The sequence below is a fragment of the Palaemon carinicauda genome, chromosome 31 (assembly GCF_036898095.1).
Source record: "Palaemon carinicauda isolate YSFRI2023 chromosome 31, ASM3689809v2, whole genome shotgun sequence".
Classification (NCBI taxonomy): Eukaryota; Metazoa; Arthropoda; class Malacostraca; order Decapoda; family Palaemonidae; genus Palaemon; species Palaemon carinicauda.
The window spans coordinates 66,383,467-66,398,556 of NC_090755.1; the positions used below are offsets into that span (position 1 = coordinate 66,383,467).

At 37.3% G+C, this 15,090-nt stretch overlaps 1 protein-coding gene across 3 annotated transcripts in view; it reads right to left on the minus strand.

Annotated features, from left to right (window-relative positions):
* The window catches only part of LOC137624494 (mpv17-like protein), a 76,078-nt gene that overhangs the window by 17,093 nt on the left and 43,895 nt on the right, over positions 1 to 15,090 (minus strand). For all 3 annotated transcript variants that reach the window (XM_068355293.1, XM_068355294.1, XM_068355295.1), the window contains exons 2-3: positions 11,706 to 12,055; positions 11,040 to 11,137 (exon numbers count right to left, since the gene is read on the minus strand). In XM_068355293.1, the coding sequence (XP_068211394.1) occupies positions 11,040 to 11,137; positions 11,706 to 11,831 (224 nt within the window). In that variant the 5' untranslated portion in view covers positions 11,832 to 12,055. The remainder of the gene's footprint in view (positions 1 to 11,039; positions 11,138 to 11,705; positions 12,056 to 15,090) is intronic.

The following is a 15,090-nucleotide window of genomic DNA, read 5'->3' on the forward strand; positions in this document are numbered from 1 at the left end:
CCCAGGAAATGTCATTGCACATTGGTCCTCGAGAAGAGCGAAGTTTTGACTCCTGTCAACCACCTAACAATCTGAGCTTGAAAGATGTTGCAGATACTAGGCAAGATCCCTACCAGATAACTGGTCATGGAAGAATCTATATTCCTAAGGATATATCAGAATGTAGGCCACTTATGAGAAATTTGCTTGTATACATCCAGTTCATCTCCATCATATGGAAAGATGCAGTTGATAATTCAATATAAACTTAACTGTAGAGAAAAGTTACTCGGTTGTGTTGTTTACCTGCATCAAGCGTCCACTCCAGCTCATAACAGCACAACTGCTGCACCCCAGAGAGGGTAACAGGTAATGAAAAAGGGCAAGATATTCTTACCTTTCACTCTAGACTCACGTTGCTACCATTATATTAGATGAGACGCTTCTTGTCCCTAAAAGAGCAGCGTTCTTTACACAACCTGGTGAACAGCTACTACAGGTAGGAAGGTAAAGGTATAAAAAGGATTTGTGTGTACACTCCAGAAGATATTGGACAGTGAAGGTTGTCTGGCATTTCCAGACTCCTGCCTTCAAGACTTGTGCCACGGACAGGTTCCCGAGGGCCTGCTGAACAGCTACTACAGGTAGGAAGGTAAAGGTATAACAAGGATTTGTGTGTACACTCCAGAAGATATTGGACAGTGAAGGTTGTCTGGCATTTCCAGACTCCTGCCTTAAAGGCTTATGCCATGGACAGGTTCTCCCCGAGGGCTAGGATGGATATGATATCCCAGACTTCCTAAGCTCACGCTCTGGGAGATCTTTGGGTGCAGGGTAGGCATGCCTGGTGGTTTCACATAGCCAGAACAAAATTGTGTTCTTGGATACTTTTCTCTTCACCCTACAGGTGCTGAGTAGAAGTTTCTGCAGCTCCAGTTTTCCAAATCATTGCGTTCTCTTTAGATAATGCCATAGTGCCCTCAAAGGAGAGAGAAGCAAGTCATTGTGACCACTAATCCTATTTTGGAGGCAAGAAATGGAGAAGAAACCGAGCCTGGAGTCGTGGACAGCTGGGTGCTGGGTCTTGGCCACAAACTCCAGGACAGATATAAAGGAGACCCTCTTCCACATACTGAATGACTTATGACAAATGAGATGCCATGGAGCTCGCTCTTTCTCTTCACAATGGCCGAGGCTAGTAGGATGACGGTCTTGAGTGTCAGATCTCTGTTGGACTCTCTCTCCTCAAGGGTTTGGACAGCAACCACTTGAGTGAGCTGTGAACTCTCGGGAGATCCCACTCGGGATGTCAAAGTTCTCTGGGAGGACAAAACTGCTCTAAGCTCCTCATGACCATCCACAATTCCCATGTAGCAGAAGAGTCAAAGCCCTTCAGTCTGAAAACCTAGCTCAAAGTTCAGTGATAATCTTTGACAACAGAGGCTGAGAGTAGCTTCTCCAAATAAAGATACACAAGGAAATCAATTGTAAAGAGGCTAAAACACGAGAAGTATCCCATTTACATTAGAAGATGGCTCACTTTCATATGGTAGACAGATACAAAGGATCTTTACAGGTATCCAGACATCTGTGCAATGACTTGCAAAAAGCCTTTCACTTGGAGAAGATACTTTACAGTCCCTAACCATGAGTGACAGGGATGTAATTGAGCTGTGGTACCTCTGCAGATGAGGCTAACAGAAGATTGGGCCATTGGGGTAGTTCTCCAAGTACCTTGATGAGGAGCACCAGCAAATCTGGACACCATTCAGCTAGTGGCCACTTGGGAGTCACCAGTCATACTGATATTCAATGTGGTCAACAGCCTTTTGATTACTCAATGTATCAGGCAGAAGGGCAGAAGAGAGGAAAGGTATAAGCATCCCCATTCTAACAGGGCTGTTAAAAGCAGTCCTCCATTGTTACTGATGGATCTGGGATCATTGAGCAAAACGCTAGAATGTTATTGTTCAGCCGAGTGATGAACAAGTCTATCATTGAGGACCCCCAAAGGACAAGAAGCCTTTCCACAATACAAATAGTATGGCCCACTTCAACCATACTACCTGTCCCTAGCAACTGAGCATGTCAGCTAGAATATTCTTCTTGCCTGGAATGAGCCTCTCCGACAGCTCTTCTGCATTGTCAAACACCCAAGTATGCGCTTGCTTTGCCATATTTCAGAGGGCCTTTGAAATAGTTCTTCATTGCCTATTAATGAAGGGTACTACGGTAGTGTTGTAGCTCAACATAGTGCCCTAACAAACCTTGTTAAGTTTGCAATGCTAGAAGAGTTGCTTACATTTTCAACAGGTTGAAATGCAGGAACTTTTCTTCTGTGCACCACAATCTCGAGGCAGTCTGGTTCCTCAGGTGTGGCTACACTCGCTCCTAGGATGTGTCACAGCAGCATCACCATAGGTGGGGAGTAGAGTGGACTCCTTTGGTGAGCTTTTCATCATTCAGCCACCACAACAGATTGTCCATTACTTCTTGTTCCACCAGAACCAAGAGCTGAGGAGGATCAATGGCTGCTGTCCAGGGATGCTTTGGATACCACTATTGTGATCGTTGGTGGAGACATCCGAGGGGCAAGTTTCTCCAACATCGATTCGTCCAAGACGACTTTGCCATCGATGCAACTAATGTAGTAGTACGATCAGAAATGGTTGTGCTATTTCCGAGATTCTGATGATATGATCGTCTGATGGAACGACTTCGCTGCTGCCATGTCTATCAGCATTCCGAGGTGTTCCATACTCTACTCAGGGGTGATACTTGACATCTACTGATTAACCATGATAACTAAATCATGGCAAAAGGCAAGAAGGCTACCTCGATCCAGAAGCAACTACCTCCCAATGAACAACAGGATCAGCCAAGCATCAAAATACCTCAAAAGACGTAATCCATTTGAGTGGGCCCAAGCAGAGCAAGTGTGAACACTCACATCAACACTTAGGAGTGCAGGAACATTCCAAAGGACAGGGCCTTAAAACTGGTACACAACCCCCTTGAGGATGAAACGGAGGTACTTTCTGCTGGACAGATGGATTGGGATATGAACATATGCATCATTCAGGCCCAAAGAAAACATGAAGTCTTCTTTCTTAATAGCAGCATGTACCATTCTTGCTATTTCCATCTTGAAAGAAGTTTGTGAAACAAACTTATTCAGGGGGGAGAGATCGATGTCTGATATCCATTTTCTTGTAAAATTTCTCAATATGGAAAAGCCAACTGAAGATGCCTGGAGAACCATCTCGGATGACTTTTAGCCTCCTCTTCTCCAGCATCGCGAGTTCAGAGTATAGGTCAGGAAAGATATGGGCGCGCGAGCGAGAGGAGGGCGAGAGCTGAAGAGAGAAAGGCAGAATCCAGTCCGGGGGACTTTTACCACCCAACTCTCAGCTCTGTCCTGCTGCACGTTGCCCAATGGTAGATATCTTTGGGGCAGCTTTCATCATTGGAGTCACCAAAGATTAACAGGAATATCCAGGCGTAGGAGGGGAAGGAGGGTGTCAGTCGACATCCAGACCAGCAGTACTTATGTTTGGTCTAGCATGAGACTGAGCATTGGTAGCAGGAGTGTGAACTCCTGTACCTCACCAAGTCAGATACGATGAATCCCTCGGTCATCTTCGAGAACTTCACCCACTGAAGAAGCAGTTACGACCTACACTCGTCACAGGGGAAAGTGTGTGAACAGTCATACCCCATGCAAAACACATTGTTGATGGGAATCCACCTCTGGCTTACTTGTGTACAAGCCACATGTACAGCCAGGCTTAATATGACAAACAAGCATGTCTGCCCATGGAGTTATCCATTACAACACCACAAACTATGCAAACACCCCGAAAAGAAATAAAAAGAAAACATTAAACAACCAAGATTCAGGATGCAGAGAAGTCAGTCTGTATAGAACTGCAGCTGAAGTTATAATGGTGGCTCCACTGACAGTTGGTTGGGGCCTATACCATCCACCCACCACCAACTACGCTTACCTCGCAAAAAGGCTTAACGGCCATTACAGCTTTGTTGAACCCATACTCCTACTAAAGATCAATGGTTTGAATTTCACGTATTAACAAATACTGTAGTACTTTCTGCTATACAAACCATACAAAGCTATAATTAATAATGAGTAAAAGCATAATTTCACATTATCTCTCAACTCTGGCATTGCCACACATACAATAAGAGAAAGCTCCAGAAAACTATTTAACATAGAATACTGTATATCTATGACATAATTACTATACACTTCATAAGCTTCTATTACTAATAAATTACAAACAGAAACACACACAAACTATGTTCAACTCCATAAAATTTTCATTTTGATAATCATCAACTAAATAAAGGGTATTCAGAATATTGGTGTATAAAATTTTGTTTTCTCAATTTAAAAACAACTCCTTTAAGCTTTGGTGTATATACAGTTACATAACTATCAGTAAATAATCATAATACAACCAGCATGCTTCCACCAGAAATAACACACAGTCACTGCAAAATTGCTATGAAAATATTCACTCCCCTTAGAAAGCAACTCATGAAAATCGACATGTATGAACTGCAAAATGACGCTTTCTGTAGCGTTGTAGACATACATGAAAATCTCCAACTAAAGTGCTTTGGAGAGAGAATTTTCCATATATTCCTGAACAAACAAATTCATCACACGAAACCAAGCTCTCACCAGTGGCACAAAACAGCACTCCAAGACGTGCCCATGACTGCGTAACGTGACAACTGCATAACATCATAACCTTTGATGCCGAAGCCATTCTGTCTTACCTACCAGAGAGGTAATAAAAATCCTCCTCAATAGCACACTAAGAATCATATAAGGAAATTATTCTATGCATTAGGTATAAAACAAAACTAGGAATAAACAGAAATAAAGTTATAACAGGTCTCTTCTATGCCTTTAAGAACTACAAACAGGGTAACATACACACCACTAACTTTCAGTATGTCAATAAAGAAACTATTTAATTTTACCCCTAGCATCTCAGCAATTATTGTAAGTAAAGTCTGAACAAGAAAATAAAAGTGATTTAAAAATCTACCGAGACTACAGTATATGTTTATAGCATTTGGAATATAGAAAATCTATTGAAAACTAATGGATCATGATGTTACTGTTCAATAACACCATATAGTATTGCTATAACAGGCTTCAAAATAAGCTAAAATACATATACTGTATGCTCACTAGCTAGTACAGTACTCCATTTAAATGGGGTACATTAATAGAAGTCAATCTTAACTGTTTAGGATTACAAGGAATTTTATACATTAAGCTATTCGTGGATTTTGCTGAAAAGGAAGATGCTCTCATATTTGACATGAAAAGTATAGTATTGCCAATTATATCCAAATATCTGATAACCTATATGAATAGTGTTTAGTTTAATATTAAAATTATGAACACTACTTTAATACGCTTACATGCTAATTCCTACGCAAAAACTGTTCCCCAACTCTTGTCTTAACTTAAATAATTAAGTTAGTACTATTAGCTTAAAAAATACAAGATTTCTAAATTTGAAAAATTAAGTTACCAATCAGAAAGAGCATACGCATATTCTGAATATTCTGAAGACTCTACTTATACCATGAAATCCCTTGCTCTTCCTTACCCTGAAAGATTACTATGTGTACCAGTACTTGATTCATGCAAGAATCAATTCAGGGAAAATTATACTAAAATAACAGATGTATGAAATCTGTAAATATTGAGAACCGATGTAATGTGAAGAAACAGAATAACTCATCATCAATTACACAAAAATATTTCTAAATTACATGAAAAGTTCATTTCTCTATAACTTTTATTCAAACCTTCTTATGTAAGTGCATACCATTATATTGTATATTTGGCATTATCAATCAAACAAGCACCTATACAGTGTAGTGGAAGAGAAGCACTATGTGCAATCTACATTAAATATAGAGTAAAAGTGCTATGAATATTCAAAGGACTTTTATACATCTTGGATTAAAATTCCCACGATGTATAATTATGTGCACAGAACTAATCGAGCCAAAGTGAAATATCGAAGGTCAAAATGCTATGTGCAATAATCTTAAAAATAAAACAAAAAGTTGCCAATTAAAATATTAAGGCAGGATCACACAAGCAAGTTCTCCATACAAACAAAAAAAACTCATTTGATCTCTGAAGACTAGAACAGTAACGACTTAAAAAAAATAAAAGGTAACCTAAATATTAAACAACCTGTACTGCAGAGCATAAAATTTGCTACCAAGAGTTCAATTAATTCATTTAATAGTAGTTTAACATTAACGATGGAGACATTCAAAAGTTCTTCAGGAGATGTTAAAAGTAATCCAAGATAATTATCATTAAGAGTCAAGCTACAATCTTAGTTGGAAAAGTAGGATACTATTAGCCAAAGAGCTCCAACAGGGAGAACAGCCCAGCGAAGAAAAGAAATAAACAAGATAAGAATAGTATTGGTCTTACATACTTTGCCACATGTCAGACCTGTTAAATGAGGATTTGAGATGGTGGGGACCTCTTTCTCTTGATGCTGTTCTCTTAAGAATGATATACACCACACAACACTGCAACAGGGGAGTGACGCCATTTTTACAATCATTCTCTAGAACATATAGTTGCTATCATGGGTTTCCACATCAGTAATTAAGCAATTCTGGATGGTTGGCTTGCCTATTTTTTCATAGCTTTTCTTAGTAATGCCAAATATTCGATGGTCCTTTTCTATTAGTCCAAATAAAAAAATTTACAGGAGCTGTACCTCAGGCATATAGATCACGTGACCAAGCCCATGGCTTCTATCATTGTAAATCAAGTTTGTACTAAAATCTGTGTGTATGTGGAATCCAATCTCTTCAGGTGGGACCCATAATTTTCTAGAAACAGTTAATGTTCCACTTGGTAGAGAGATGCCATTACAATAGAGTCCAGCTCTGAACCATAGAGAAAAATGGATATACCTAGGTAATGCTCTATATACTTTAATTTTAGTGGCTAGTCCCAAGGGTTTGTTCTTAAAAGCCCTAGTCCTTAACTTTCCTAAAGCAAATTAAGCCCTGCCTATTTTATTCAGCTCATCTTAATCAATCTTAGTAGTGGGTAAAACTATACTACCAAGGTATTTGAAAAATAGCACAAACTGCAGTTGTACATCATCAACAGTGAAGCCAGGTATAATGTGATCTTTTTGTTTGTTGTAGTACTTTGACTTCTGTTTTTATTGCATAGGTTGGCCAAGGGACCAGTCGCCTGTTGAGATACAGTACTACCGCTAGTGATATAAGGTCCTTTGACTGGCCAGATAGTACTACATTGGATCTCTCTCTAGCAACAGCTCATTTTTCCTTTGCCTACATATATACATTAGTCTGGCCTATTCTTTACACATTCTCCTCTTTCCTCATACTACTGATAACACCAAGATAACTGAAAAATTCTTCTTCAATCAAAGGGTTAACTACTGCACTAAATGTTCAGTGGCTACTTTCCTCTTGGTGAGGGTAGAAGAGACTCCTTTAGCTATGGTAAGCAGCTCTTCTAGGAGGACCCATTCCATAGTCAAACCATTGTTCTCTACGTCTTTGGTAGCACTATAGCCTCTGTACCATGGTCTTCCATTGTCTTGGGTTAGAGCTCTCTTGTTTGAGGGTATACTCAGGGACACTATTCCATCAGTTTCCTTATTTACTTTTTTCACAGGACTATTTTCCTTGTTGGAGCCCTTGGGCTTATAGCATCCTACTTTTCCAACTAGGGTTGTAGCTTAGCTAGTAATAAAATAATAACACAGTAATGCAAACCAATTCCCTTATATATTGAAGATAGGTCATTTAAAATTCATTGCATTGACTCTGGGGTGTGGGCCAAGGTGACATCAGCAGCATATTGCAGGTCAACCAATTGTCAGGCTGATATTTTTGTAAGGCATGCAACTGTCGTCATGTTGAACAGGCAACTATCCATTCAGTATTCTATTTTTAACCAGTCTTAAGGTTTCTGCTGCAATCAAGTTGTCATTGAGGGGATGAAAAAATTGAAAAGTATAGGGGAAGGCCAGAACATCAACCTCTTTCATTCCTCTACACACAAAAGGAAGAGGATTCCAAACTGACTTTTGGAATCAAAGAGCTTCAACTTTGAGAAATTTCCAAGAAACATCATATTTTTTTAGTACTTTATCTTCCATAGAGGCTCACAAGGCACTGTATGAAAGGTCTTAGCAAGGTCAATAAAGGCTAAGTAAATGTCTATTTTGCCTATAAAGTAAAAGCAATGTTGACAGTGCCTCTTCCTTTGAAACCCAAATAGATGTTTAGTTAAGTAAAAGAGCATAACTCTAGCTGGTATTTTACCAGCTGCAAAAAGATGGAAAATACCTAGGCTTTTGTTGCAATTGTTTCTCTGCCCTTTGTTCCTATTGATAGGAATTGTTATGGATTCTATCTAGGATTTTGGTTTTGACTCTCCCTTCCAGAGGGCACAGATGATTTTTTTCAGCTGCTTTTTTAGGAGATGGCCATTCTTGAAAATTACTTCCAAAATGCTATTAGAACCAAAGCTTTTGTCTTCTTTAATGATTTTATTACACTCATAATTTTGTGAAATTCTGTAAATCAGGCAAAGTTTCAATAAGACTCGTCCATAGCATTACGATGGTTCAGTGTAGCATGGAAATGCTAAGCTCTACAGTAATATTCTTTTAGGATGGTTGTATTATCGTGTGCTGACTGAAGTGATGGTGTTTTTCATAGGCCCATAAATAGATTTCAGGGCAGTACAAATACCTTACTTGTTGCTTTAGTCACCAAATGCTATAATTTCCATCAGCAATTCTGCAGAATGCATATTTGATTTTGTGCCTACGAAATATGGTCCCTCCACTTTGACCATGGCAGTTGAGTGGGGCTTTGCAAGATATGCAACATAAGTTTTTAATTTTTGTTCAAGTAATTGCTGCATAGTGTTAATTCTCATCAAACCAGTTTGCATGTGAGCACTTAGTGAAGCAACATCTCATACCAGTTTGCAAAGGTTTATCCATTCAAGCATCTGGGTCTTCTTCAGAAAATGTCAGTCAAGGAGATGAGGCCCTTGGCAATTTATGCAGTAAAGGGAACTCATCACCGGCTTTTCAGCGCAGCAGATCAATTCATGGAGATTGCTCGCTTGCTCACTCACTCTGTGCATCTTCATTACAAATTACCTTATAAGAATCTTTCTAGATAACTGTTAATTCATGAATAAAACATTTTCAGACTTATTCATGGTTCATAAGTGACCAAAGTCCCCTAAGTTCCACTGAACTGAAAGTAGGAAAATCTAGTAGAATGTACTATAGCAACTCCACACATTATTAGATACTGAATATAGAAAAGCCCTATTTCCATCATTGAGTTCATTCCACAGTTAGCCATACTACAGTACAGTACTTAATATTCGGACAATAATAGGATAAAACTATCTTGCAACACCATAGACACACCTGATCCTTAAAATCAGTGAGACTGAATCTGATTCCTTGAAACACCACAAAAAACAGCCTGCACTAGGGTCCAAAGTGCTACTCAGTATCCAATTGAAATTACAGCAAGGAAACAGAATTGTACACATATATACAGTACTCAGGATTCTTTCAAACTACAATATAGGACAAGTGTGACTGGCCAATACAGTATGAAAAAAAAAAAAAAACTTATACTTCACTCACTGCCAAGGACATACCAGTTTACTGTAAATCCAATTCAGTCTGTAACTATCTAAAACTACAATTCATTGGGTCAAATCAATCTTGACATTTAACAAAAAAGAATTCTGCTACTTTATCTATTAAACAACTAAAAACATAAAAAAACTTTGCTCCTGTGAACCTGCATAGATTAGGCAACTGTAAACACACAAATAACAGTAAACAAATGTGAACATTTTTTGAGTGACAGGACACAGAAGTGTACAGTGGTATGACTAGAGGGAAAAAAAAAAAAAAAAAAAAAAAACAGAAGCAAATTCAAAATGTATGAAAAAAGCTTGTGTTCAAAATCATAATTTTGAAAATTTATACATAAAATCCTTCAAAACTGTGCATATATTTATCAGTTCGGATGTGCTTCTGCCGGTGCTTCTACTATACAGAAAGTGCAACTCTACCTCTTGAACTTACAAATATTTCTACATGCAATCATTCTTTTGTTGAGGATAAATTCTTCTGGAATAGAAAGTACACACAATACCTAAAGTCCCAACCCTATAAATCCTGTATACCTTACTCAATTGGGGCCCAAGTGAGGGTTGTATTAATATAACATACGCTCACATTTAATGGTATATTCGTGTAAGGCTATAACTAATGGAGATTTTGTATGGTCAAATGGACAACATTACAGCCTAACAACTTTTCCTCTTTAATTTTAAAATAAGTTTGAAATAACAGTTGTTACAATGTACATTAACCAAAATTCTTCACCAGAAAATTTAAATACCAGCAAAAAATGATGGAAGCAATGAAAGCAACCACTACACCTTTATAAAACTCCATAATTATTGTACTAAATTGATAATAGATTAATATTTCCATTGTATTATAAACTAATAATCCAACAAATTTAAACTACACTGAAACCTAATAATGCAACCGAATGTAAATTACCTATTAAACAGGAGTAATGTAAAAAGGAAGTGCATGTGTTGGCAAAGCAGGATAAATTCAGTAGACAACCTTACGTACTGAGCTCTATCTAGAAATAAGTTACTAAACTTCAAATTGGAGTATAAAGAAAACACAACTGTCTCTACCTGGGTTGCTCGATAAAAATTTCCAAATGGGATTCCAGTGCAACCCTTCACTGATAAATCTGTGCTCCCAACACATTTCCCTTTCATGTAGACTATTAGTACCCGACTCAATATGGTAAATTGTAATACAGTATTACATTACTTCAAATAAAAAAAAAAGCCAGCAAAGAGGTAGAGCAAAGGTAATACAAATTAAGCTAATTGAGAAAAATAAAAGAAATCAAAATAAGTATCATACGCATGGTAGAGGATATGAGGGAAGACACAGGTTCCCATGACGCCGTAACGAGCAAGCGTTCCCGTGTCGTAAGGTTGTGGAGTGGAGCCTTTAGGAATCTAGAAAGTATACAGACTAATTAAAAATAGTAATTAAACCCACTTGTAGCAGTAGGGCTGGTAAATCAAAAGCTTTTATGATTAAAATGAACTCATAGGCATCAGTTAGCTCGAAAGAAGTAAATACGTACAAGAAAAATCACAAAATATATAATCTATATCAAAATACATAAAATTACTAAAAATTTAACTGCAAATTAACATATCAAAGTAACAAAATTCCTGTGAAGTATTCATTTAAAAGTCGTTTAACAAATGGAAATACTTAAAAACCTAAAATGAGAGCAAATCTAGAAAAAAATGTAAACATTCTGAAGAGAAGAAATCAATTGATCAAAATAACCGTGTAATTCACTTTACCTTTAAAATTCACGTACTGATTTATCAACAGTGAAATAGAAGTATATCTGCAAATATCTAAGCAAATTGAGACAAACTATATAAACTTACCATACAGATACAGAAAAATTAGGAGGAAAATTTAACCCTATTACAATATTTATGAATATTGATGTCAATCGCCAAAAGACTAAACATCAAGTCCCTCAACAATTCAAGAATAACTTACCATAATTTTGTTGTTCATTGTTTGCTGGAAGAATTCAGCTCCTGTATACAGCGTGCCATAAACGACAACATTACCAACAATAGGCCGCTTGGCCACTGAGGCTCGTAATGCTCTAAAAGCCTGCATCTTAGGGGGTGTTCTTCTAATACTGTACTTGACTTTTGTGTTTTGACAAGTTATTTCCTTCCACTTCTTTGGCAACTAAACTCTTTAGAAGTTCAAAGTAGCTACTGCAGTGCATTCATCTTGTCCTCTTCGGTATACCTTGGTAAACATCATCTGACTAGAAAAGTTTCATCTTTTGTACTTAGTTGAGCAATTGATATTTATTCCCTTGATGTCACTGGCACCTGTAAAAATATATCTACTGTATTTAATTGTTTTTACACAAATGACGAGCTACTAAATGTCATTGTATAATTAAAAACAAGTCTGCAATCTAACAATGTAAGGAGGGGAAATATTATGATACACTTAAACATAAGAAATGAAATTTCTTAAGACAAAAACAAAATCATCTCCAAATGAGTTAAAACATCGGAATGCAATTTTTACAAACAAAAAAATATCAATCTCAAAATGGTGATCATAGTAAGCTATTGTCTGATGGGAGTTAGATGAGGAAAGGGTGCGTCAATTGTGAAATAAGCCAACCGATGATAAAACAAATCTCTTTGAAAAATTGTCTCTGTAGGACACTACTGTACATACTGTATTAGGTTAGGTTACATTAATTTGTATCCTTTATATGTCTTTTCTTTGCATTTTTCTCAAGATTAAGGAGGTACAGTCTAAGGGAGCTCTCAGTAAGTGCAGCACTCCAGATTAAGTTAGCATTTGCCTTATTATTGGAATTTTTTCTCTAATACAAAGCATAAAGTTTCCCACATTTTCCATCATCCTGTTAATTTATTTCAACAAAGTTGATATTTCCTCCCACCCCAGAAACTGCCTTTCCCTAACCTCCAATAGGCATTAGAGGTACGGGCATGGGAAAAAAAATTTGAATACAGGTACTTCGGTAGTATTTCGTATTAGCTTGATTAATGATAAATCAGACATTACCACGTAACAGCCTATCATATGTGACTATACAAAGTCTATAAAAACAAATACAAATTAGCATGAACAATATATCTGTAGTAACTATAGGCATACAACTTGCCACTGAATTCAGTACAGCACACAAAATATCACCACTGTATTTGAAAATGAACAATGGGGTAAACAAAAAGGATATTTGCACTGAATTTGCATGGTCAACTACTTGCCTAATGTAATCTACCCAAAACCTTTGGCTATGCTTAGCCTGATATATAGCTTTATTGACACAAGGCAACAAAAAACACCACAAGATAACACATTACTAAGCTATCAAGTTTGTGAAGCAGTTTAAAACCTCTTTATTTCCCAATACAGTCAAATAAATGCTTTACCTTAAAATGCTTCACTACAATAAAGTAGAGATACGTAGCAAAAGATTTCAAGAAAGGAAAGTTATTACAAACAAATATGATTGACAGTACAGTACTGTGAAATGCATATCTAACCAAAAGAGAACTGCATGTAAAATTCAATCATTCAAACCATAGTAAAATGAAAGGATTACAGTACTGTATATTGTATGTACAGTATATCACTATTATAAAGATAAAATCTCTAAAATCTGGGGTTGACAAAAATACACAAGAAAGATACCAGCAGGTAACAAAGGTGGTAAGTAATGATGAAGCATGTACCAAGTAGATTGTACACTACCAGTAACCCTACTAAAACATCATGGGGGTACCAAACTCTTTTATCTTTCTAGTAGATACTGTAACTTGTATACTAGCCTCACTCCAAGCTAAGACGAGTCCTTACCTGCATCCCACTGGTGGGGAAAGAAGCTTTACCTGCCACCTTTGTGCATACAGCAATGTCGCCTAGCCTACACCTCACTAGTCCTCGATATAACCTACCCTTTCATGAATATAACATTGCCTACTGCCACAATTTTGACATTACTCCTTCAGTAATTGGTTAAAATACCCAAACTTGACTCCCGTGTAACTGCATACAGTACTTTTCTCAACATAGTTTTCACAATATAAAATGATAAAAACTGATAAATAGGATAACAGCCCCGTACAGTATTACATTAATAATTGTTTATTGAATTTTAACAAATGAATATTGTAAGAATTTACAGCAATCACATAAAATCATAACCTTAAACTCCTGTATACATTAAGTCTGTCTTAGGAGAGCTTTTCTGGCTCATTTTTGACCAGCTATAAAATTCTACTATACCTAAAAACCCTCTACAATAATACTTAAATAACTTTCTCAATAAGACACTATATTACACTTAATCAGTTCTCTAATATAGGTCACTTGGTAAAAAAAAAAATCTACAGCATAATTATCTACTAAATTCTCTGTCCTTTTCCATTTTCGTTCAACAAGGTTCTTTTGAAAAAATTAATCCAATGAGCTTCATACAAATAATTCACTTTTAATTACTGCATTATGCAATAATTTAGGAAATTTGTTACTTAAGATAGGACTGTCAGGCAAGAATTTAGCTATGGTAAGCAGCTCTTCTAGGAGGAGGACACTCCAAAATCAAACCATTATTTGCTAGTCTTGGGTAGTGCCATAGCCTCTCTACCATGGTCTTGCACCGTCTTCGGGTAGAGCTCTATTGGTTGAGGGTACACTTGGCATTATTCGATCTTATTCCTCATCCTCTTGTTTTTTAAAGTTGTGTAAAAGATTTACTTTATTGGTGTTACTGTTCTTAAGATATATTTTAATTTGTTCACTTGTAGTTTATTTATTGCCTTATTTACTTTTTCCACTTGGTTATTTTTCCCTGGTGGAGCCCTTGTGCTTATAGCATCTTGCTTTTCCAACTAAGGTTGCGGCTTTGCTAGTAATGATGATAATAATAATTAAAGAACCCATCCTGCCACCTAACGATGCAAAGCATGGCTAAACCCAGCCAAAGGAGGGGCCCAGTCTAACCAGCCTTCCCTGTCTGGCAAAACTTACAAATGCAACGAGGCCTCTCCTGTCATTATTAACTGTCACAAGTTATGCCAGAGCCAAGCCCATCAAAGGAGAGCCAAGGCCAGTCACAGCAGCAACATGACCCAACCTATCATGGGATCAAAGCAACCTAACCTACCACAAGAGGAATAAAGCTTAATAATAGGTAACGGGAGTGATCAGTCCTAACCCGTTATAGAAGTGACAGGCCTATACCTCCAAAAAGACAGGTTTTTACAATCACAAGAGTAATGGATCCTAACCCATCACATTGAGTGACAGGACCTAATCCATCACATTGAGTGACAGGACCTAACCCATCACATTGAGTGACAGGACCTAACCCATAACA